At 46.0% G+C, this 26,197-nt stretch overlaps 1 protein-coding gene across 1 annotated transcript in view; it reads right to left on the reverse strand.

The window, feature by feature from the left end:
* Positions 1-22,738, reverse strand: part of Prcc (proline rich mitotic checkpoint control factor) — a 33,149-nt gene extending 10,411 nt beyond the window's left edge. The window contains exons 1-3 of the mRNA XM_042682151.1: positions 22,000-22,738; positions 6,339-6,386; positions 1,965-2,531 (exon numbers count right to left, since the gene is read on the reverse strand). Of these exons, the coding sequence (XP_042538085.1) occupies positions 1,965-2,531; positions 6,339-6,386; positions 22,000-22,467 (1,083 nt within the window). The 5' untranslated portion in view covers positions 22,468-22,738. The remainder of the gene's footprint in view (positions 1-1,964; positions 2,532-6,338; positions 6,387-21,999) is intronic.
* Between the last annotated feature and the right edge of the window lie 3,459 nt (positions 22,739-26,197).

Genomic DNA, 26,197 nt, shown 5'->3' on the forward strand with positions numbered 1-26,197 from the left:
GGTAAGAGTCTCAGGGGCTTTCCTGCCTGGGCTGGCTTTGAACCATGATCCTCAGATCTCAGCCTCCTGAGTAACTAGGATTACAGGTGTGAGCCACCAGCGCCCGGCTTTTTTTTTCTTTTTGACAGTACTGGGATTTGAACTCAGTCTTCACACCTGTTAGGCAGCACCCTTGCTTTTTTTTTTTGGTCAGTCCTGGATTTGAACTCTGGGCCTGGGTGCTGTCCCTGAGCTCTTCAGCTCAAGGCAAGTACTCTACCACTTGAGCCACAGTGCCTTTCTGGTTTTCTGGTGGTTAACTGGAGATAAGAGTCTCATGGACTTTCCTGCCCAGCTGGCTTTGAACCATGATCCTTGGATCTCAGCCTCCTGAGTAGCTAGCATTATAGATGTGAGCCATCAGTGCCTGACCACCCTTTTTTTTTTTTTTTTTTTTTTGGGTCCGGTTGTGGGCCTGAACTCTGGGCCTGGGTGCTGTCCCTCAGCTCTTCAGCTCAAGGCTAGCGCTCTTCCACTTGAGCCACAATGCCACTTCCGGCTTTTTTTTTCTGCTTATGTGGTGCTGAGGAATCAAACCCAGGGCCTCATGGATGCAAGGCAAGCGTTCTACCACTGATCTATCTTCCCAGCCCCCCATCCTTGCTTTTTGATGAATATTTTGGAAATGGGAGGTTAGTTCTGCCCAGCCGGCTTCAACCTCCTCAGGAGCAGGTATGAACCCCCCCCCCCCCCAGTGCCTGTTATCTTCATTGTTCTAACAACCACCCAGAAGGAAGATAAATTATCACTGATCAACAGTAAAGACTTAAAATTACTTTCAAAATCTTTGGTCTACCTTCCTGTTATGTTTTGCTATGTAATAACCCCCAAAGTGCTTATATGCATAGGGGGGTGGTCCCCAGGTCCCAGAGACTCCTGTAACTTTCTTACCACTTCCCCATTGCCTCTTTGCAATCAACTTTGTTGATTCCTTCCTCCTCAGTCCTATCCCTCCCACTCTGTTTTCTCAAGACCTTCTACCTCCAGAAACTCTTCCTGGATTAACTGCTATCTAGAAGTCTAACAAGTCCAGAGTGTGTATCCTCTGCACTTGAAAAGGCATTTTGTGTATCTAAGATCAGAGATGACTGGCTCCTCTCCCATCTTCTCCCTGAAACTCTCACTAGCTCCCTTGGAAAGCATCTTGTTTCAAAATGTTATTGTTTGGGTAAATGTCCCCTACAAGATCCATGTAGGCTGTCACTAGCTTGTGATAGTATTGGGAGGTAGTAGAAGGGGCAGGGGGTTACTGGAAGTTAGGTCACTGGACACTGGGACATCATCCTCTTCCTTTTTTCTGTTTCCTGGTCACCATGAAGTGACAACTTCTATCACATCTTCTCCCAAAAGCAATGTCCAGACCCAATAGAGCTTTGCAATCATAAACAAAACAAATTCATACCTCTAAAACCTGTGAATCAAATCAAATAACTTTCCTCTTTTTTGGGGGGGGGGGGGGGGGTGGGGGTCCGGTCGTGGGGCCTGAACTCTGGGCCTGGGCGCTGTCCCTCAGCTCTTCAGCTCAAGGCTAGCGCTCTACCACTTGAGCCACAGCATCACTTCTGGCTTTTTTCTTTTTGCTTATGTGGGGCTGAGGAATCGAACCCAGGGCCTTAGGCATGCAAGGCAAGTGCTCTACCACTGAGCCACCTTCCCAGCCCCAACTTTCCTCTTTTTGTTGATTTTTTTTACCTTATGAACTAAAGGCTGACTAATATAGGGAATAAAGGTGTCAACTATGTGATCCAGCCTGTCAGCCTTCAAGACTTGGGAAAATCAGATCCAGAACAAGGTAGTGTATTTTGAGGTCTGAGAGGTATAAGAAAATCAAAACAAATGACACCAGAATCTGTATTACTGGCTCAATCTCTCCCTGAATGCCACACCTAATATTCCCCGGCCTACCCTCCATGTCCCCTACCCACCTGATAATAAGCACCAGCAGCATTGGCATCGCCATATGCAGAAAACTGATTATAGCTGTAGTCATCCCCAGGCTTAGGCATCCAAGGGGCCCCACTTGAGCCAGCTGCTATCTTGAACTCAAGGGGGGCATTAGCTGCATCATCCTGGAAAGCCGGCTCTGGTTCTGTGCCTGGAGGCAGCTCTTCAGGGACAGTGGGGACAGGATAAGGGTATGGCTCAACTCCAAGTGGCTCAGCCTTGTCAGGGAGGGAGAAAAAGTTCTCAGGAGCTACTTCTTCATCACTGTCGTCCTCCTCCTGTGTGATCTGCTTCGTCACCTGCAGGGCAGCACTCTTGGCAGCAGCCTTGATGGCAGAGGGCGATGGAGTGGTGGTTGTGGTGCCCACAACAGGAGCGAGAGAGGAGGGCTTGGTCTTAGCAGCCAATCTGGAGGGCTTAGTATCAGAGGAGCCATCCAAGGGTTTCCGGGAGAAGGCATGGGGCAAGAGCAACCTATTAGTCTCTTTCACAGTCAGGTTTTTAGGTTGGGGAAGCAAGGCAGACAAACCAGTTCCCTCGCTGGATCCCTGGTGAGCCCAAGTATGGGAATAGGACAGAAGAAAGTGAGACTGTTACACACAGGCAACACTGAAAAACAAGAATTAACAGTTCTGCATTCTAGCCTAAACTCTCACCAACCATTGTGCCTTCTTACCTCTAGCTACTCAAGTCATCTAATCTAGGTTTGATTCTTCCTGCCTCAGGCCCTCTTCTCTTCCAACCCCGCCCACTTCCATTGACCTCCATCAGGAAGCCTTCCCCAACTCTGTCTTCAGCAAATAAAATGTTCTTCCTCTCTCAACATCCCAAGCTTAAGTCTCCCTCCAACTAATCATTCAATCTCTCTCTGTATCCTGAAGAGATGCTCTCCTTCCTTTGGATTGCTATCCAGAGACGAGAATAAGGCTCTGTCCAAGAGACAGAGCCAAAAGTCCTCTCTGCCCTCAAAAAAATGAAAGACCCACACATGGAAAATGAGCTTGTTAATGTCCCAGTAAAGCATTGAACTTATTAATCTGTCAGTTAGTCCAGACAAAATTTCATCAGAACCTCCCCAATTTTGCATTCTATGTGCTTAAGGATCAGCCTGGCCTAACTTAGGGAGTGCTGATTGAAAAACTGAAGTGTGGAATAAGGTCACTGCACTACCCAGGATCATGACTTGGAGGCCTGCATGCACAGTCTCCTTTCACACCTCAGAGTTCCTCTATGTACTCATCTCTTTCATCTGGAAAACTGCTCTTTTCTTTTTGTGCTGGTCCTGAGGCATAAGCTCAGGGTCTAGGCACTGTCCCTGAGCTTCTTTTTGCTCAAGGCTAGCCCTCTACCACTTGAGCCACCGCTCCACTTCTGACTTTTAGTGGTTAATTGAAGGTAAAAGTATCATGGGATTGACCTGCCCAAGATGGCTTCAAACTATGATTCTCAGATCTCAGCCTCCTGAGTAACTCTGGATTGCAGTCCCAGTGCTGATTTTTGTTTTTTATTTTTTTTTTTGTTGGTTCTGGGGCCTGAACTCTGGGCCTGGGCTCTGTCCTCAAGCTCTTTTACTCAAGGCTAGTGGTCTACCACTTTGAGTCCCAGCTCCACTTCTGGTCTTGTGTTAATTGGAGATAAGAGCCTCACAGACTTTCTTACCTGGGCTGAGTTTGGATTTGAACTGCAATCCTCAGATCTCAGCCTCCTGGGTAGCTAGGATTATAGGCATGAGTCACCAGTTCCCAGCTGATTTTTACTTTTTTTTTGGGGGGGGGGGGTGTCAGTCATGGGGCTTAAATTCTGGGCCTGGGCACTGTCCCTCAGTCTTCAATTCAAAGCTAGTGCTCTACCACTTGAGCCACAGTACCACTTCCAGTTTTCTGGTGCTTTATTGGAGATAAGAGTCTCACGGTCTTTCCTGCCTGGGATGGCTTTGAACCACAATCCTTAGATCTCAGTCTCCTCAGTAGCTAGGATTATAGGCGTGAGCCACCAATGACTGCCTTTTTTTTTTTTAATTTTTATTGTCAGGTGATATACAGAGGTGTTAGTTACATACATAACATAGTGAGTACATTTCTTGGTGAACTTGTTACCCCTTCCCTCATTTTTCTCCCACTTGCCCTCCCCCTAACCCTCTTGCTCTTTACTTTTGAGATACCTTCTGAACAAGTCTACTTCCTCTAAGAAGCCAACCTAATATCAGAAAAAATACTGGTCTAACTCAGCCTTGGTATGGCAGCTTCTTCTACACCATACCAGTTGCCTTTCTAAATTCCATATGACCCTGTCCTTCTAAGATCTCCCTGAACAGAATCAGGGGAACGGACAGCTTCAGGATCATACATTTGAATCTCAAAACCATTAACTTACAAAGACAGGGTTTAGACTGTCACTGCTAATGGCTCAGATGTATAATCCAGTTACATAGGAAGCTGTAGATCAAAGTTTGAAGCCAACCCAAGCAGGTAAATCCAAGAGACTCTTATCTTCAATTAGCTGATTTCCAATAACCAGCAAAAAACTGGAACTGAAGGCATGACTCAGTGGCAGAGTAAAAAACTGAGAGCTTGGGGCCGGGAAGATGGCTCAGCGGTAGCGTGCTTGCCTTGCATGCATGAGAACCTGGGTTCGATTCCTCAGCACCACATAAGCAGAAAAAGCTGGAAGTGGCACTGTGGCTCAAGTGGTAGAGCACTAGCCTTAGCTGAGGGACAGCGCCCAGGTCCAGAGTTCAAGCCCCATGACCAATTTAAAAAAAAAAAAAAAAAAGTAAGAGCTTAAGGCTGGGAGTTTAAGCCCTAGTACTGAAACAATACATTGCATGATTACCAGAACAAACAAAAAAATAAATAAATCATGGAGCATAGAGAGTACAGGAATAAACTTCAGGGAGCCAGAATAGAGGTATTGAGACCAGGTGACATGGACAAGCCACAGGAAGATCACATTATTAATGTGATCTACCCTTGATGACAGAGAAGCACCAAAAGCAACTACTCCTTGGAGTCTACAGTCTTAGACTGGGACTCTGAAGATTGCCTGACATAGCTTTTTTTTTTTTTTTTGTCAGTTGTGGGGCTTGAACTCTGGGCCTGGGCACTGTCCCTCAGCTCTTCAGGTCAAAAAGAGTGCTCTACCACTTGAGCCACAGTGCCACTTTCGGTTTTCTGGTGGTTAATTGGAGATAAGAGTCTCATGGACTTTCATGGACTTTCCTACTTAGGCTGCTTTGAACCGTGATCCTCAGATCTCAGCCTACTGAGTAGCTAGGATTACAGGTGTGAGCCACTGGCGCCAAGCCCCGAAGTGTTTTATTTACTAGCACCCAAATGATTCAGTTCTCAAGAACAGCACCTCAGTCAGAGGTTAGTATTACCCCAGTTTTATCTGTGAGTAAACGAAAAAGCTTGCCAGACAATCAGAGTGGGGAGAGCTGGAATAAAAACTATGTCAGAGCCGGGCGCTGGTGGCTCACGCCTGTAATCCTAGCTACTCAGGAGGCTGAGATCTGAGGATCTCGGTTCAAAGCCAGCCCAGGCAGGAGAGACCGTGAGACTCCTATCTCCAATAAACCACCAGAAAACCGGAAGTGGCACTGTAGCTCAAGTGGTAGAGCGCTCGCCTTGAGCTGAAGAGCTGAGGGACAGCGCCCAGGCCTAGAGTTCAAGCCCCACGACCGACCAAAAAAAAACAAAAAACTATGTCAGAGCTGCCGGTGGCTCATGCCTGTAATCCTAGCTACGCAAGAGGCTGAGATCTGAGGATCATGGTCCAAAGCCAGCCCGGGCAGGAAAGGCTGTGAGACTCTTATCTCCAATAAACCACTCAGAAAAATGGAAGTGGAGTTGTGGCTCAAGTGGTAGAGTGCTTACCTTGAGCTGAAGAGCTGAGGGACAGTGCCCAGAGCCCAGAGTTCAACCCCCACAACCAAAAACAAACAAATAAACAAACAAAAACACTTATAACAGTGCCTGGTTCAAAGTAACTGTTATTTAAGTGTTTATTTCCAGGTTAAAAATAAGACAGGGGAAAAGATGGACAATTTTAAAATAAAGATGCTTCCTAACATCATTTTGACCAATCTATTTACTCCAACCTCTCTAAATAATCCTTTTACCTGAAATGTAATGAACTGAATTGAATTATGATCTGTCCCTACCCCATCTGTCCTCCAAGACAGGTTTTAACTCCATCATTCTTAGTTCATGAAGAAAACAAGGAATATGCTAAGCCTTATTAAAAGGAAACCGAAGCCAGATCTTAACAGTCCTCAAATACATAGATCTTACAAACCTAACTTGAGGAAACAATGTGGTCAGAGAAGAAATAGCTTACCAAATTATCAAGCTTACCTGGAGGACAATTTTCTTCTTTGCAGGTTCATCTTCCTCAGAATCTGACTAAGAGAAAAAGAAATGGAATAAGGCCTCATTGTTTAGGACAGTAGAAAAAAATATTCACAGTAAATGAATAGGTTGTATAGGTTGGACAACTATGACCCTCTAGTCTGTGCCCCACCTCTGTACAGAGATGAAGCTACCAGAGACCCAGGCAAACAACACAGCTTCAAACAATGGGGGTACCCAGTCATTCACACCTGAGACCCCATTCACCTCATCCCAGATTTATTCCTCAGCCTTCTTGGCATCTACTTCTATTCTGTTAAATTGAGATTATTTCCTCCCATTTGATCCTTGGTGGAAAGAAAAAGCTATACCATTCTCCTATAAACCTGTCCACTAAAAGATGAATGGGATTTGGCCCACTATCTCACCCAAGCTCAGCTTCACTTCTAAAACCACTTCCATAGACTGACTACATAACCACATGGCTGGGGAACTCCAGTGGGATTAAGTGGTATGTTAACTACTCTTCTATGAGGCATTAAAGGTCAAAGCCATTGGAGAAATCCATTCCCTCTACAAGTATGATCTATAGTCTGCAAGACAGAATTGTTCATGTCCAGAAGACAGGCAAATAATGGCTAAGGATTTGGGATAAGACAGAAGGTGAGTGGTGTTATACCTCTGACTCAACAGGACTATTTCTTTCTAAGAAAAGCTGTCACAATGAAAAATATCTAAACTTTTATCAGTTCCTTGGTGACTTCAAGTGGAGGAAAGATGCAAGGTATATGAATAGCAAGCTTTAACATTTTGGTTTTTAAATAACTCCCTATATAGATTCTCCTACGTTACAAGTTCCTATTTTTGTTTTTTTTGGGTTTGTTGTTATTGGCCATGGGGCTTGAAATCAGGGCCTGGGCACTGTCCCTGAGCTCTTTTGCTCAAAGCTGGCGCTCTATCACTTTAAGCCACAGCACCACTTGCAGTTTTCTGGCAGTTAATTGGGAGTCTCATGCACTTTCCTGCCCAGGCTAGCTTCTAACAGTGATCCTCAGATCTCAGCCTCCTGAGTAGCTAGGATTACAGGCATGAGCCATGGGTACCCAGCTACAAGTTCCTTTTTTAATTTGTATGCTACAAGGATCTTTCCATCATAATTACTGAGAATTTACCATATTCAAGATACTAAAATAGTGCAAATAGTTTCTACCAGGTGTCCCAGGTAGGGATTGGGCAATTAAAAGTCAGAGGCATAACCTGGACTATTTGTATGCCTCAAGATTTTCTACACAAAAAGAGCTTAGAGGGCTGTGAAGGTGGCTCAGTGGTAGAATGCTTGCCTTGCATGCATGAGGCCCTGGGTTCGATTTCTCAGCATCACATAAGCAAAAAAGGCCGGAAGTGGTGCTGTGGCTCAAGTGGTAGAGCACTAACCTTCAGCACTAGCTGAAGAGCTGAGGGACAGCGCCCAGGTCGAGTTCAGGCCCCACAACCAATAAAAAAAAAAAAATAAAAAATAAAGAGCTTAGAATCCAGTAACAAGCACTCAACAAAATGCAGTAAAGGGCAGTAAAAGATAAAACCATCAAATGTGGTTTAAACATCCCTCAATTAGTACTGCCATTATGAAAAGTATATAAAGGCTTCTTTAAAAACTGAAAATAGCCAGCAACTGGTGGCTGATGTCTATAATCCTAGCTACTCAGGAAGCTGAGATATGAGGATATTGTGCAAAGCCAGCCTGGGCAAACAAGTCCTCAAGACTCCAATTAATCATCAAAAAGCTGGAAAGTGGAGCTGTGGCTCAAATGATAGAGTGCTAACCTTCAGCAAAAAAGCTCAGAGACAGCACTCAATCCCCAAGTTCCCCGTACATACATGTGCATATGCACATACTCAAAAACCCCCAACAACTTAAACTAAAAATAGGGCTGAGCACCAGTGGCTCATACTCATAATCCTAGCTACTCAGGAAGCCAGTCTGGGCATAAACATGAGGCTTTCATCACCTCAATCAAAAAACAGACATGGTGGTGCACACCTGTCATCCTACCTACATGGAAAACCTAAATAGGTAGAGATCTTGGCACAGCCAACCAGAGTATAATACATGTGAGACATTATTGGAAAAATAATGAAGGAAAAAGCCTGGCACAAGAGACTAAGCAGCTACTAGCAAGCACAAGGTCCTGAGTTCAACTCCTAGTACCACCAAAAAATAAAGAACCTAAAAATAGAGGCTGAAAGTACAGGATAGAGCTTGGTGGAAGAGCACATACTCAGCATATTCAAGGCCCTGCAGCATTTTTAAAAATAATTTTTTATTGAGATTAAGTGATTACATAATTTTCACAAATTTCACAGTATTGTGAGATAGTGATACTTAAAGTCACAAACACATTTTAACCTTCACAAGGCAAATTGTCATTATCATGCAGCTTTTTGAAAAATAAGTACATAAACATCTAAAAAGAGAATTACCAAACATGTGATCTAGCCATTCTCTGACTGGGTGTTTATCCAAAAGATTTGAAATCATTGTGTTGAAGAGATGTCTGCATCCCACGTCCACTACAGTACTACTAATGACAGCCAAGTTATAGAATGAACCTAAGTGCCCATTGACAAATGAACGAATAAAGAAACCTATAATGGGGTACTATTCAGCCAAGATGTCAAATCCAACCGAGAAAAAGTGGTAAGCACACATCACCTGAGCATGTTCTATATTTTCTGTTCAAACTCCCATTGTCCTTCTCTCTCCTCCTCTTTCTTCTTCCTTCTTCCCTCTTTCCCTCCCTTCTTTTAATGATTTCTTTTTCTTTTACTGATACTGAGGTCAAAATTTAGTCTCACACATGTTAGGTAAGCACTGTACTACTGAGCTATACACATTGGCATACATAACAGGGGTCTTTAGACCTGAAGACCTATCTCATCTCCTCTCTGGCAGAGCACAGAACACATCTTGCCATAGAGTACACAAGGTTTTCATAGAGTCCCAAGACACCTTTATGCTTTAACACCTTATGCAAGAGATGCACTATTCTGAAAATAAATACATTTAATCCTAATTTAAGATATGCATAGCAAGGCACCATTAATCCTAGCTACTCCTGAGGCTGAGATCTGAGGATTGTGGTTTGAAGCCAGCCCTAGCAGGGAAGTCCTTGAGACTCTTATCTCCAATTAACCACCAGGAAACCAGAATTTGTACTGTGGCTCCAAGTGGTAGAGCACTAGCCTTGAGCAAAAAAGCTCAAGGACAGCACCCAGGCCTTGTGTGTTCAAAAAAAAAAAAGATACATAGCATTTCTTTATTTTCACATCCTGTAACAAAAATTGTCTCTAAGGTGACAGCAGAGGTAGACTATACTATAGCTGATGGAAGAGAAGGCCAGATCAACTATAGGAGGAAAATTCAATTTCTCCTCAAATGTCACATGTTATTTTCATTACACTGACAACTTGAGTTTAAAGTCTGAACACACGCATGCGTGCCCACACACGCGCGCCCATAGACACGCGCACACACCCCTTCCTCTCTGGTCATCTTCTACTGAACCCCTGTATAAGTCATGCACACACACATCACAATGACAGACTCTCTGAAACCCTAAACCATTGCTAGATTATGGCCTCTCACCGCTGAGAGAGGGACAGAAATAACTGTTTACCTGTAACAGTTGACAAACAGAGCTTAGAGACACTCAGTTCCCACTGAACTATCAAAGAGGAAGCCCAGGAGACTGGGAGTTGGGGAAAGGCAATGAAGACTGTCTCTGAGCCTTGCACTGATCCCAGCAACCTCGTCTCAGAAGAACATGGGAACATAGGACTGGTTCACTTTGATGATACTCAAAGCACTTTGTGACATGCAGCGGCCTGACTGGAAACTAACAAGACACAGAAGTACAGCAAGGAATTAACTAACGTTTCAGCAAAGAAAATAAATCTTGGTGCCCAGAACCAGAAAGCAGAGATGAGTAATCCAAATGCTGAAAGATGTGTGGTATATCCTCCAATCATCCTAGGGGAAATATAGCTGTCTCGAAGCATTTGAAAGGAAATCAATTCAGCTCCTATCAAAACTGGGCTAGAGGCAACAGGCTTAGACTAAGCACACAGGATTCAATTTAGATGCTGAGGTGACATCCTTGAGAAGTCCAGAGCATTTAAAAACCTTTTTATCATAGTAGAAAACACAGCATAGCCAGGAGCCAGTGGCTCAGGCCTGTAATCCTAACTACTAAGGAGGCTGAGATCTGAGGATCATGGTTCAAAGCCAGCCCAGGCAGGAAAGTCTGTGAGACTCTTATCTCCAATAAATCACCAGAAAACTGGAACTGGCGCTGTGGCTCAAGTAGTAGAGCGCTAGCCCTGAGCTGAAGAGCTGAGGGACAGCGCCCAGACCCAGAGTTCAAGCCCCACGACTGACCAAAAAAAAAAAAAAAAGCATAAATTTTATTTTTTCTTTCATCAGTTGTGGGGCTTGAACTCAGGGCCTCTGTCCATGAGCTCTTTTGCTCAAGGATAGCACTTTACCACTTTGAGCCCCAGCACCACTAAAATTTACCTTTTTTGGTTTTTTGGTTGGTTGGTCATGAGGCTTGAACTCTGGACCTGGGAGCTGTCCCTGACCTCTTCAGCTCAAGGAGAGCTCTCTATCACTTGAGCCACAGTGCCACTTCCAGTTTTCTGGTGATTAACTGGAGATAACTTTCCTGCATGGGCTGCCTTTGAACTACAATCCAAAGATCTCAGCCTCCTGAGTAGCTAGGATTACAGGTGTGAGCCACCAGCGCCCAGCAAGTTTACCATTTTTAATGTGAACAATTGAGCAGCATTAAGCACATTCACCATGTTATATGACCATCACCACTATCTATTTCCAAAACTTTTTCATCATCTCAGACACGGTATCATTACACACTAACTCCCTGTTCTCTCTCTCTCAGCCCTGGCTCCCCCATGCTTCTTTCTTTCTCATGAATTGGCCTCATCTGGGTCCCTCTACAAGTGGAGTAAGACAATAGTTGTCCTTTGTGACTGTTTTACTCAGTATAATATCTTTACTGTCCATCCATGCTGTGCCTATATCAGAATTTCATTCCTTCCCAGGGCAGAATAATATCCCAGGGTATGCAGACACCACATTTTGGCTATTATCTGAATGGACATTGGAGTTGCTGTCACCTGTGGTTTCTGGGGGTAACGCTGCTTGAATACTGGCATACTGGTACATCTGTTTCAGTTGCTACTTTAGATTCTTCACACCTCTAAGTGAAACTGGCAGATTATAGAGTAATTCTGTTTGTTTAATGCAGTAAGGAAACTGTTATCCTCTAGAATAAATTACATAAAGATGTGGCATCATCTCCTAGACTCTAGGACCTAGAGAGTACTGAAGAAAAAACAGTGGTGGGCTGGGTGCTGGTGGTTCACACTTGTAATCCTAGCTATTCAGGAGGCTGAGACCTGAGGATCATGGTTCAAAGCCAGCCCAGGCAGGAAAGTCTGTGATACTCTTATCCTCAGTTAACCACCCGAAAACTGGAAGTAGAGCTGTGGCTCAAAGTGGTAGAGCACTAACCTTGAGCATAAAAGTTCAGGGGCAGCACCTAGACCCTGAGTTCAAGCCCCATGACTGACCAGAAAAAAAGAAAAGACAGCAGTGAGCTGGGCAGCCTGCATATCAGATATAGACAGGCAATGCTAGAAACACAGGAGGCCCAGGTGGGAAGTGGGCTTTGCAAGTATGAACCAGCTGTGACTCTTAAGAAAATATTGCTGGGCACTGGTGGCTCACGCCTGTAATCCTAGCTACTCAGGATACTGAGATCTGAGCCCCAGACAGGGGGGCTGGGAAGGTGGCTCAGTGGTAGAGCGCTTGCCTTGCATGCATGAGGCCCTGGGTTTGATTCCTCAGCACCACATAAGCAAAAAGAAAAAAGCTGGAAGTGGCGCTGTGACTCAAGTGGTAGAGCGCTAGCCTTGAGCTGAAGAGCTGAGGGACAGTGCCCAGGCCCAGAGTTCAGACCCCACGACCGGACACCCCCCCCCAAAAAAAAAAAAGACAGCCAGGGCAGGCAAGTCAGTGAGATTCTTATCTCCAATAAACCACCAGAAAACCAGATGTGGCAGTGTGGCTCAAATGGCAGAGTGCTAGCCTTGAGCTGAATAGCTCAGAGACAGGGCCCAGGCCCAGAGTTCAAGGCCCACAACGAACAAAAAAAAAAGGAAGAGAGAGAGAGAGAAAAAAAAAACATTGCAATTTTTCTTGGCCTCACAAGAATCTGAGCCTCAATGGCACTACTGTCCTCTCTGTTCTAGCTGCCAAGAATGACAAGACACATACACCCAAGACTGCTGAGCAAGAACGGAAACAGACATTTTCCATTAAGCAGAGTCCGGTGGGATCTGCTAATATATCAGAGCCTCATTCCCCATGGCAGCCTTCCTCTTATCTTCCTAGGCTCTGGTTCAGAGACTCCCTCTCCAAAAAGCAATCACTAGCTGCCAGGGCCAGGAGCCAAAGAGGAAATAAAGGTCCAAGAACAGACCTCACCTCTATGGCTCCAAACTCTAATCACTATGACTATTATCCTGATTAGTTAGATTCATCAACTTTGGTACCCAGTTCATATCTACCCTTTGGTTTGAATTGCATTTTTTTCCCATTTCTGCACTCTTCATGTGTATTATTTTCTGATTTTTGGCTCTTCTGCTTAGTAGCCAGAAGACACCAAGCACAAAACACATTTAGGCTCAAATACCTCTATCACTCCCAAATTACGTGATTTTTTTTAAATCATTTGTTTCCTCCTTAGTAAACTAGGAGCAAAAGCTCAGATCTAGAATGGAGGGAAGAAGGGTGAGCAAACATAGTCATTATACTCAAAGTACACTATGTAAAAAATGAATTATGTGGGGCTGGGAAGGTGGCTCAGTGGTAGAGCGCTTGCCTTGCATGCATGAGGCCCTGGGTTTGATTCCTCAGCACCACATAAGCAAAAAGAAAAAAAGCCAGAAGTGGCACTGTGGCTCAAGTGGTAGAGCGCTAGCCTTGAGCTGAAGAGCTGAGGGACAGCGCCCAGACCCAGAGTTCAGGCCCCACGACTGGACCCCCCCCCCAAAAATAATGAACTATGTAACCTGAAGATAGGGACAGGAGGAGGAAAATATGGGACGAAAAAGGAAAGGATGACATTGACCAAGAAGCATTATATACTCATAATCTGACTTATGGAATTAAAACCCCTTTGTACAAGTACTTAATCATAAAGAAAAATATAGATGGGTGTGGCAGCACATACTTGTGAGGCAGAGACTGAAGAATCCAGAGTTTGTGAACAACCCATGCAAAACTAAACTGTGAGACTCTATCCCAAAAAAGCAAAATACTGCCGGGTGCCAGTGGCTCACACCTATAATCCTAGCTACTCAGGAAGCTGAGATCTGAGAATCACGGTTCAAAGCCAGACCAGGCAGGAAAGTCCGTGACACTCTTATCTCCAATAAACCACCAGAAAACCAGAAGTGGTGCTGTGGATCAAGTGGTAGAGCGCTTGCCTTGAGCTGAAGAGCTCAGGCACAGTGCCCAGGCCCAGAGTTCAAACCCCATCACTGACAAAAAAAAAAAAAAGAGCTCTGGGACAGCACAAAGGCCCTAAGTTCAAACCCCTCGACCAACAACAACAACAAAAAAAAAGCCATGGTGCCAGCACCCATGCAAAAATAGCTGGGTGATCTGAGGACTGCAGTTTGAAGCCTGAAAAAAAAGAAAAGAAAGAAAAAACAATAGTGGGGCTGGGAAGGTGGCTCAGTGGTAGAGCACTTGCCTTGCATGCATGAAGCCCTGGGTTCGATTCCTCAGCACCACATAAGCAAAAAGAAAAAAGCCGGAAGTGGCGCTATGGCTCAGGTGGTAGAGCGCTAGCCTTGAGCTGAAGAGCTGAGGGACAGCGCCCAGGGCCCAGGCCCCACAACTGGAAGCCCCCCCCGCAAAAAAAATATATATATGCACTCATTATCTTGCCCATTGTAATTGTAACCCCTCTGTATGGCATTTTCACAATAAAAATTAATAAATAAATAATAAAAAAGGCCAAAGAGTGGAAGTGGAGCTGTGACTCAAGTGATAGTGAAACTCTTATCTCCAGTAAACCACCAGAAAATGGGAAGTGGCGCTGTAGCTCAAGCTGTAGAACGCTAGCCTTGAGCTGAAGAGCTGAGGGACATCGCTCAAGCCTAGAGTTCAAGCCCCACGACCAACCAAAAAAAAAAAGAAAGAAAGAAAGAAAGCTTAGGGACAGCACCCAGGCCCTGAAGTCAAGCCCCAGGACCAACACATACATACAAACATACATACACACATACAAACATACACACACAGAATACAGCTAAGTGTCAGTGAATGACATTCCTTTCCCTTTCCCATATGATAGAAGCTAGTGAAATCTGTCTCAGAGATTAGAACTTTCCACTATTTGGGTAAAAAATTGAAAGTTGTGATAAAGTTAATCCAGGCAACTCTAAATTTATTTTCTTTCTTTTCCTTTTCCTGTCCCAGGGATGGAATCCAGGGCCTTGTGCATACTAGACAAACAATCTACTACTGAGCCATACTCCAAGTGTCCAATCCTAAAACTTCTGTTTGCATAAGCATACAAGAAACCTTTTTTGGGGGTAGGAGGGTAATATGAGACTTAAACATAAGGTCACATGTTTGCTGGGCAGGAACTCTACAGTAAAGCAATGCCTCCAGTCCAAGAGAAAACTCTCCTAACAGACTTACTGTCCTAAGTACATTTTTTTTTCCAGTCTAGGGGCTTGAACTCAGGGCTTGGGCGCTGTCCTTAAGCTTTGTTGTTGTTTTTTGTTTTGTTTTGTTTTCTCAAGGCTAGCACTCTACCACTTGAGCCACAGAGCTTCTTCTGGTCTTTTCTGTTTATGTGGTACTGAGGAATTGAACCCTGGGCTTCATGCATGCTAAGCAAGCACTCTATCACTAAGCCACATTCACAACCCCCTAAGTACAATTTTTTACATACTGACTTCAAGAGTCTGCAGCCCATGAACCTATTAAATCAACCACTGTAGCTTGAGTTAGAGCAAGAAGGGTAAAACGATGAGCATCTCTAATTCCCCACTTAAATCAAAAGCTTGACTAAAGCTGGGGATGGTGGTGCATGCCTTTAAGCCCAGCACTCAGAAGGCTGAGGCAGCAGGGCCATGAACCCAAGGCCAGTCTGAGCACATATTGAGACCCTTGTCTCATACAATAAAGCAAAAGCAGGATACACCTGGGGCACAATTTGGAACCATGTTGATTGCAGGTGATTGGATGATGATCCAAATCAATCAAATTCTCTTCTGGAAAACTAGAACTGAGACTAGATCACAGCTCAATCTGGGCTGATCTCTAAAAGGAAGGAAATAAAAACAAAGGAGGTAGCTATCTTCTGTCACTAAGAAAGGCTAAGAAAGACCTTGTGATGCCTATAATCCCAGTTCTCAGGCAGTTGAAACAGGAGGATTCTACATTCAAAGCCAGCCTAAACTCAGGCTGGGAAGGTGGCTCAGTGGTAGAGTGCTTGCCTCACATGCATGAGGCCCTGGGTTCAATTCCTCAGCACCACATAAGCAGAAAAAGCCAGAAGTGGCACTGTAGCTAAAAGGTAGAGTGCTATAGCCTTGAGCTGAAAAGCTGAGGAACAGAGCCCAGGCCCAGAGTTCAGGCCCCACGACGGACAAAAAAAAAGTATTCTTTATCTGACTTATGTAACTGTAACCCCTTTGTACTTCACCTTTATAATAAAACTAAAAGAAATTTTGTACTGGGTGCTTGTGGCTCACACCTGTAATCCTAGCTATTCAGGATAGTAAGATCTCAGGATCACAGTTCAAAGCCAGCCCAGGCAGGAAAAGTCCATGAGACTCATCTCTTACCCCCAGACAAACCAAAACAAAAAGTTTAAACCAAACAAAAAACAAGATGCATTAAGAAGAAAGTGGCAGGCTGGGAAGGTGGCTCAGTGGTAGAGCGCTTGCCTTGTATGCATGAAGTCCTGGATTCGATTCCTCAGCACCACATAAGCAAAAAGAAAAAAGGCCAGAAGTGGTGCTGTGGCTCAAGTGGTAGAGTGCTAGCCTTGAGCTGAAGAGCTGAGGGACAGCGCCCAGGCCCAGAGTTCAGGCCCCACGAACGGACCCCCCCCCCCAAAAAAAAAGAAGAAAGTGGCCTGCAGAAAAAGAATGAATCGAATGTGTGGAGTTCTAAGCAGATCCTGTTCCAGATGCCAGGCCCTTCCTTCCTTCCTTCCTTCCTTCCTTCCTTCCTTCCTTCCTTCCTTCCTTCCTTCCTTCCTTCCTTCCTTCCTTCCTCCTACCCCTCCTTCACTCCCTCCCTCCTTTCCCTCCCTCCCTCACTCCTTCCTTCCTTTCTTTCTTTTCTTTCCCTGGGGCTTGAACTCAGGGCTTGGGCATTGTCTCTAAGTTTCTTTTGCTCAACGCTAGCACTCTACCACTTGAGCCGCAGTGCCACTTCTGGCTTTTTCTGTTTATGTGCCACTGAGGAATCGAACCCAGGGCTTCATTCTTTTTTTTTTTGTCGGTCATGGGGCCTGATCTCTGGGCCTGGGCACTGTCCCTGAGCTCTTCAGCTCAAGGCAAGTGCCCTACCACTTGAGCCACAGCGCCACTTCTGTTTTTTTCTGCTTATGTGATGTTGAGGAATCAAACCTAGGGCCTCATGCATGCAAGGCAAGCACTCTACCACTGAGCCACCTTCCCAGCCCCCAGGACTTCATTCTTGTGAGGCAAGCACTCTACCACTAGGCCACATTCCCAGCCCCATGCCAGGCCCTTTCTAAGAGACCACAGTATGTTCATGATCACTTAACCCCATTTGCTCTACTTCAGAATTGCCTGGGACAAAGGCAGAGAGGCAATCTTGAATCTTCTCCTTCGTTCCTCTAGACCTATTACATCTATCTCCTAAATATGCTTCAATACCCCCAGCTCTATCCCTCCTCCAGCCACCAGCACCTCACAGTGAAGCTCATGGCTCTGTGATGAAAGAATTCTGGCTCAGCCTGTACAGACTCTAGCCCATAACAAAGCAGGAAAACTTCAGCACAGCATCCAAGGCCCACTGTCATCTGCTTCTCCAGTCCCATCTCCTACCACCTGCTCCCCATGTACTCCAGAACAGAGCCTATCTTGAGGTTCCCCAAGCATTTCAGAATCTTTCTCACCTCTAGGCCTTGTACACTTGTTTTCTTCCTCTCCACTCTAACCCCGCATTCTGCATGCATCCCACTCATCCATCTTAGCTCTGTTGAGGCATCTTCACCTGCGAGAAGCCTATCTCCCCACACTGGACTAGAGTCTGCTAGATGGATACAGGCTGCTCATGAAACCAGCTCCATCATGACTCTTCTCTGTCTAACCTAAAGTCTATTTCTCCACATAAACTGTAGAGTAGTTTGGGTAGAGCCTATCATGTTCACCACGGTACTCTTAGCTCCAGGTACAAGGAAGCAAGGATTTTAAGGAAAGATAGTTAAGTTTTCTGACACTTCAGACAACCTAAATGGAAGACTGCAGCTTCCACCAGCATCATTTTCTAATGATGATCTAGTTCTGCCTTCCAGAACTAGATATGAACCTCTCCACCATCTCTGGGGAAAGAGGAAGGCTGGCTCAAAGTGTCACCTTCCCTACTCATCTTCCACATTTCACAATTAGGGAAAGGGAGATAAAGTCTAGGGGGGAAAGAAAGGAGAGAAAACAGAGAACAAAAACAAACAAACAAACAAAAAAAAAGAGGTTTGTTTTTTTGTTTTTTTTTTTCTCAATCCAAAGCCTTTCTTTATCCCAAGGCCTTTCTTTATCCCAGGTTAAATCATGGCAAGCTAAGTTTCAGAGCTGCTTTTCTTGGGTCCTAAAATAAAAACAACAGCCTCAAGTAAAAAGGAGGGAAAAGATTCCAAGGAAAGTTTGAAAGAAAGTCAGACATAATGACACACACTTATAAGTCCAGCTACTCAAGAGGTACAGGTAGGAGGATCGTGGCCCCAGTAACAGTGCCAAACCCTATCTTGGTCGGGGAGGGAGCAGGAATAAAGCCAAGTACCAGCTAAGTATACCTGTAATCCAGTTACTCAGAAGGCTAAGATCTAGAAGACTGAGTTTGAAGGCCAGTTAAGAGCAGAAAAGTCTGTAGGACTCAGTCTCCAAAGTAACTAGCAAAAAGCAGAGCTAGAAGCATGGCTCAAATGGCAGAGCAAGTCAGAGGAGCAAGCAAACCAAGTAAATTTAAGGCCTTGAGTTCAAACCCCAGTACTACAAAAAAGGAAAAGAGGGGATGGAGGGTAGGTTGAGAGTGTGGCTCGAGTGTTAGAAGGCTCAGACAGACAAATCCACAAGACTCTTATTTTCAAATGACTAGCAAAAAAAAAAAAAAGAAGAAGAAGTGGAGGTATGGCTCAAGTGGTACCCGGCTCTTATCTCCAATTAACCAGTGAAAATGCTGAGCAAAAGCAAAAGCAAGAGCAAGGGAAAGAAAGAGTCATGGAAAAGAAAGAAAAGGGAAGGAAAAAAAATACACAGGCAGGTGCTGGTGGCTCATGCCTATAATCTTAGCTACTCAGAAGACTAAGATCTAAGAATCACAATTCAAAGACAGCCCAGGCAGGAAGGTCCATAAGAAACTCAACTCCAACTAACCACCAAAAAGCCAGAAGTGGAACTGTGGCTTAAGTAGTAGTGCACTAGTCCTTGAGCAAAAAGGTTCAGGGACAGAGCCTAGGCCCTGAGTTCAAGCCCCAGGACTGGTACCCCTTTCCCTCAAAAAAAGTTAAGTTTGGAGAAATATAAAAGAGAAACACTGAGCTGGGTGCCAGTGGCTCATGCCTGTAATCCTGGCTACTCAGGAGGCTGAGATCTGAGGATCACAGTTCAAAGCCAGCCCAGGCAGGAAAGCCCATGAGACTCTTATCCCCAATAAACCACTAGAAAACCAGAAATGGCGCTGTGGCTCAAACGGTAGAGCACTTGCCTTGAGTTGAAGAGCGCAGGGATAGCTCCCAGGCCCAGAGTTCAAGCCCCATGACCAACCAAAAAAAACAAAAAAGGTGAGAGAGAGAAAGAAAGAGAGAGAGAGAGAGAGAAACTGCAACACTGCAACCTGAAAGATTCAATATTCAACTTGGATGCTGGTGGTTCTAGCTCATAATGCTAGCTACTCAAGAGGCTCAGGTCTGGGGATTGTTTACAAAGCCAGCCCTGGCAGAAAAGACAATGAGACTTTTTTTTTTTTTGGTAATGAGTCTTGAACTCTAGGCCTGGGTGCTGTCTCTCAACTCTTAAGCTTGAGGCTAATGCTCTACCACTTGTGCCACAGCACCACTTCTGGTTTTCTGATGGTTATCAAAGAGTCTCTCCGACTTTCCTGCCAGAGCTGGCTTTGAATCGTGATCCTCAGATCTCAGCCTCCTGAGTAGCTAGGATTACAGGTGTGAGCCACTGGCATCCGAATGACAGTGAGACTCTTATCTCCAGGGCTTTTGTCGTTGTTGGTCATGGGGCTTGAACTCTGGGCCTGTGTCCCTGAGCTCTTCAGCTCAAGACAAGCACTCCACCACTTGAGCCACAGTACCACTTCTGGTTTTCTGGTAGTTAACTGGAGATAAGAGTCTCACAGGGGGCTGGGAAGGTGGCTCAGTGGTAGAGCGCTTGCCTTGCATGCTCAAGGCCCTGGGTTCGATTCCTCAGCACCACATAAGCAAAAAAAAAAAAAAAGCCGGAAGTGGCGCTGTGGCTCAAGTGGTAGAGCGCTAGCCTTGAGCTGAAGAGCTGAGGGACAGTGCCCAGGCCCAGAGTTCAGGCCCCACGACTGGACCCAAAAAAAAAAAAAAAAAAAGAGTCTCACAGGCTTTCTGGCCCAGGCTGGATTTGAACCGTGATCCTCAGATCTCAGCCTTCTGGCTGGGAAGGTGGCTCAGTGGTAGAGTTGCTTGCCTTTCATGCATGAGGCCCTGGGTTCGATTCCTCAGCACCACATAAGCAGAAAAAACCAGAAGTGGCATTGTGACTCAAGTGGTAGAACGCTTGAGTTGAAGAGCTGAGGGACAGTGCCCAGGCCCAGAGTTCAGACCCCACCACCGACAAAATATAAAAATCTCAGCCTCCCGAGTAGCTAGGATTATAGGCGTGAGCCACCAGCACAGCTCTTATCGCCATTTAACCAGCAAAAAAGCACCAGCCTTCGCCAGGTGCGGTGTCTCACACCTGTAATCCTAGCTACTCAGGAGGCTGAGATCTGAGGATTGCAGTTTGAGGCCAGCCTGGCAGGAAAGTCTGTGAGCCTATTATCTACAATAACCTACTCAGAAAGGGCAGAAGTGATGCTGTTGCTCAAGTTTTAGAGCACTAGCCTCGAGCAAAAGAAGCTGAGGGACAGCACCCCAGCCCAGACTTCACGCCCCAGGACTGGCAAAAAAAAAAAAAAAGAGAGAGAGAGAGAGAGAAAGAGAGACAATAAAGAAGGAGGTGAGGAGTAACAAGTGATAGGAAGATGCAATTTTCAGCCAAGCCATGAATGAAAAAGGGAGAGAACCTCAGGGTAGCTGGTGGGAAGAGAGTGAAGAAACAGCCAAGGGGAGAAATCGAAATAACAAGACTCCAGACACTCTGGAAACTTAAGAGAAAAGTAAGAAGGCTATCCAAGGTGGGCCAGGGTTTGACCAGTCAAACTTCTCTGAAGAGAAAGGAAAAGAACTTTCCACCCATTCAGTCTAAAACACTCCTTCAATCCCAAAGCCCTGACCCCAGAAGAGGCCTGGTAGTATTTTTCTGCTTCAACATCTAGAAATAACACAGCTCAGCTGCCTCTTCTAGAGCTACAACACAAGCATCCTAACTCATCCAGGCTTGACAATAGATAAGTGGTAAAACTCTTCTCTGACTTTACCAGGCCAAATCTTTCAAGCTAGCCTCCTATTTTTTCCTCTGTAAAAATAGATGTACCATGGGGCTGGGTAGGTGGCTCAGTGGCAGAGTGCTTGCCTTGCATGCATGAGCACCACATAAGCAGAAAAAAAAAAAAAAAAAAAAAGCCAAAATATATGTACCAGAGTTCTGTAATGAGAAAAGAGGGCCAATGTCTGGCAAATGAACAGCCATCTACGATTCCATTTCTTCCTCAACTTCCCTCAAAAATAAAGCAAGGGTATCCTATCCTCTCCTTCCACAGCCTGAGGCTTTTAAGTTAAGAGGCAAAGGACAAGGCTGGTCCAAGATGTTCAGCAGGGGCCTGGTCCCCTGTCATTTCCTCAAATGCCAAGTTTCATCTTGCTCTCAAAATGGCAAGCGGAGGGGAAAGCCAGCCTGCGCAGGAGATGCCAAAGGGGAAACAAGTGTCCGTGTCTCTTAGGCACGGCCTGTCAGTCCTTCTGCATGCAGATCCAGCTTCTAGAATCCCGTATGACCAAACACCCTGACTCCATAGCCAACAAACTTCAGCTCAATTACTCTCACACGAAGAGGATTCCAGGTGCCTTGGGTCAACCAAAGTGTTTATAAGAAGCACAGTAATCGCCCCACTTCATCTAGCTGTGCTCAAACCCGAAGTATATTTGAGGTGCCCTTCCCGGATACTCACATCCCCCTTATGTAGCTCAGGCGCTGCGATCTTCACCGGCTCTGTCCTCTTCTTTGGCTTAGGAAGCCCCAGGGGGGGTCCGGCACCGCCGATAGGAGGGGGCAGACTGAGGCCAGGGCCTCGGGGCGACGGCAGTCCCAGTCCCAGCCCCTCCCCAACTCCCGCCGCTTCAGCCGGGCTCACACCTGGAGGTGGAGGGAAGCCTCCCAGGCCGAAGGGCAAAGGCGGAGGAGGCTGGAGTCTGGGGTCTCCGGTAGGTGGGGGCAGCAACAGCGGTGGGGGAAAGGCTGGAGCCAGCATCTGGGGGGGCGGGGGCAGCAAGGCCGGACCCTTGGGTGCAGGGAGAGATGCAAACAAGCCACCTAAAGTGGGCCCAGACGTAGGCGCCACCGCCTCCTCTTCCTCCAGCTCCGGCTCGGCCTCATCCGGCTCACTCTCATCGCTGCTGGCGTAAGCAACTAGCGACATGGCGCCTCCCGCCTTTGGGGCGCCCTTGCCGGCAGCTGAGGCCTACTAGAGACCGGGGATACCCAGAGGCCTAGTAGGCCCCGCCTCTGGGCGGGGCGGGGAACCAGACGCTCGCTTGCTCTGTACTCTAAGACTATCCGCGGAAGGAGCCCATGGCCATGGGTAGATTTCTACCAAATAACGCTTCCCTCTCTCCTCACTTAAGCTCCCAGTCCCAGACAACTACACACAGCTAATGGCCGCCGAGTCACTCCGCCTCCTCCGTGCCTCACCAACATAGGAACTACAACTCCCAGGAAACACTTTGAACATAACCCTATTCTCTGCCGCAAGGGCCTCCTCGCAAGGCACGGCGGGAGTTGGAGTCCTAAAGAAAATTAAGGCCTGCGCGAAAAGACAGGAGGGAAGCCCGCCTCTGACGCAAAGACTCCTGGGACGAGTAGTTTTTATGGTCGCCGGACAATTCCTAGGTAACTACAAGTCCCACCCGTCAACGTGGTAGTAACGGAGGTAGATAGGAAAGCATTTCGGTACTTGAAGTTTTCAAGGGCTGTTTCGTAAGCGCTAAGATTTATGGGAGATGTGGCACGCTTAGAAACTGCAAGTGTTGTCGGGCAAAAGAGGGAGTCTGGGAAGGTGGCGGAGTAGGGAACCATAGCTTAAAGGGACAGTGATCTGTAAATGAACGGATGAAGTTCTCAAGGGGGCTGCGCCCCTCCATGACCTGGGTGGGCGTCCCGCTCACCGCGCCCCACAGCCTGGGCTCATCTTACAGAGGCCAGTGAGACAGAAAGATGGGCAAACCTTGGAAGCCAGGGCCCCTGGAACTCAGGTTAATCCCTCCTCTCCAGTAAAGAGGCAGGCTGTGCCTCAGGCTCCTCCACTGTTCTCAGGAAGCACCTGAGTCCATTTAGCGCCTGTGACCCTCACCTAGCCCTCTGGAGTCATCCTTTGCATCCTTTTCCGTGGTTCTTGCTGTGTGTTCCAAGTTTGTGTGTGATCTTCTTAAATATGTCTTCCTGGGTGCCCTTTATATGCACCCATGTTTGCCAGTGTTCTTTTCTCATTCATGTCTGCCTTTCATTTAGTGTTTGTTCTGCAGCTGCCTTTCTCGGTCCACTTGTAATTTTCTCTTCTTTTCTTGTTTATCTCTCCTATACCTTCCTTTCTTCCTGTGACTGAATGCATTCTTCTTTTCAGCCATGTCTGTGCATGTCCTTTACATGTTAATCCCCCTCTCTCTCTGTTCCACCTGCTCTCAGAGAGCAGAAAATTCTATTGACCAGCCCATAACAAAGCTGTTGAGGTTTGGAGAGGAAGCTAAAGGGGAAGATGGAAACGGTGCTGACAGGTAATGATGATCATCATCATGGTTCATGAAGAGGGTTAGTGTGAGGCCTAAGCTTAAATCCTCCATCAGGCAAATTTGATAGGGCTTCCATCCTCCCCACCCATGTGTCTAAATCCATTTGGTTTCACAGACAAACTTGTCACCTTTTCTGTGAAGCCTGTGTTTAAATCTACTTGCCCAGAGCATCTTTTCTGTGTACCTATCCCCACGTTTTACTGTGGCACTAGGGGTGTACTTGTTAACATCCACAGTACTCTGAATCTGACTCTCCAGCTCCCCAAGCCAACAAAACAAAACAATGTGCATAAGAAAAAAGCTTCTGAAAAGTACAGATGCCTGATTCTGGCCTAAGAGTTTCCTAATCAGCAGCTGTGGGGCGGGGGCCAAGAAGTCATAATCTTTAAGAAATTCCTCAGTAGGTAGCAAAGCAGACCTCTTGAGGACTATATGGAAAAACTAGACCATCAAGTCCTACCTCTCAGGTAATGCATCTTGCACAACACTGACTTCTAAAACCTGCTTTGCAATCTCTGTCCCTCATCCTACTCTGCTGATTTTGGGCAGTTGCATCTCTTCACTAAATCTCATTTTCCTCTTTTGGAAAAATGACTACAGTACTGATACTTCTGCAGGAAGAAACTGGAGAGCTTTTCTCATAGAGGGAGTAAAACAAAGGAAGGGTTTGTGCTGTGGAGAAGAGGCATGATCAGGGCAGAGCCACTGTTCAGAAATCAGAAGAATTAAAATAATATGCAGCTGGATGCTGGTGGCTCACACCTGTAATCCTAACTATTCTAGTGCTGTGATCTAAGGATTTCAGTTCAAACCCAGCCCCGCAGGAAAGTTCCTTAGACTCTTATTTACAATTAGCCACCAAACAAGCTAGAGGTGGAGTTTCTGTGGCTCAAGTGGTAGAGTGCAAGCCTTGAGGAAAGATCAGGGGCAGAGCCCAGGCCTTGAGTTCAAGCCCCAACACACATCACATACACAAATGCACTCTGGATAGAGCAATATGTAGTGCTCGGTGGGTAAGACCCTGGAGTTTCCATCAGCAGTACCTTACAAACAAAACAAAATGAACCAAAAGCAGAATGCAACTGCCTATGGTACTACTATGACTCCTATAAATGTTAGCATCCTAGAAGCTGAGTCAGATGGAGTTCAAGGCCAGTCTGAGCTTTTTTTTTTTCCTTTCTTTTAATCTTATCTTTAAATAAACAAAAAAGCAATATGTAATATGTACCCGGCTCCCTAGGGACTCTTTATCTCCAATTATCAAAAAAACTCTGAAGCCAAGGACCAGTGGCTCACACCTGTAATCCTAGCTACTCAGGAGGCTGAGATCTGAGGATTGTGGTTCAAAGCCAGCCCTGGCAGGAAAGTCTGTGAGACTTTTATCTCCAATAAACCACCAGAAAACCAGAAGTGGCACTGTGGCTCAAGTGGTAGAGCACTCACTTTGAGCTGAAGAGCTCAGGGACAGTGCCCAAGCCAGGTGTTCAAGCCCTACAACCCCCCCCACCCCATCCCCCACCCCCCCCCCACACACATCTGCAAGTGGAGCTGTGGGTCAAGCGGTAAAGTGCCAGCCTTGTGCACAAAAGCTCAGGGACAGCTCCCAGGACCAGCAGGCGCGCGCGCGCGCGCGCACACACACACACACACACACACACACACACAGTCACCATAATATTTGGTTGTTTCGGAGCTTGTTTTAGTTTTAGTGCTGCAGACCAAACTCAGAGCCTCATGCATACTAGGTAAGCACTCTACCACTGAGCTACACTTTCAGCCCTTTGTGTGCTAGATCATTTTGAGATAAAGTCTGACTTCCTGGCCAGGCACACTTGAATCATGATCTGTATAATTTATGCTTCCTATCCTAGGTGGAATGACAGCCATTTGCTATCATGCCAACTTCTGTTTTGATGGAATCTCATGGACTTCCAGATCACCTGAACCACAAGCATCCTGTCTCAGTCTACCACATAAGTAGGAAGACAGGTGCACATAACCACACTCAGTTATGGGTTGAGAAGAGAGTCTGGAAAACTTTTCTACCAAGGTTGGTCTCCAACTATGATCCTCCTGATCTCAGCCTCCCAAGTAGTTAAGATTATGGTTATGAGCCACCAATGCCTAGGTACTTTCCTTGTTTTTTGTTTTATTTTGTGTATTTTTGTTTTGTTATGTTTCATTTTTGCTGCTCCTGGGGCTGGAACTCTGGGCTTGAGCTTTTGTGCTCAAGGCTAGAGATCTACCACATGAGCCACAGCTCTACTACCTGGCTAGTATTGTCATATTTATTTATACCTTTTTGTCGCATCTATAGCTATGCCATATGTGTATTTTTCATGGTAGCCTTTGTGTGTGTGTGTG

This window comes from Dipodomys spectabilis, unplaced genomic scaffold (assembly GCF_019054845.1).
Source record: "Dipodomys spectabilis isolate Male_0828 unplaced genomic scaffold, ASM1905484v1 ptg000069l, whole genome shotgun sequence".
Lineage (NCBI taxonomy): Eukaryota > Metazoa > Chordata > Mammalia > Rodentia > Heteromyidae > Dipodomys > Dipodomys spectabilis.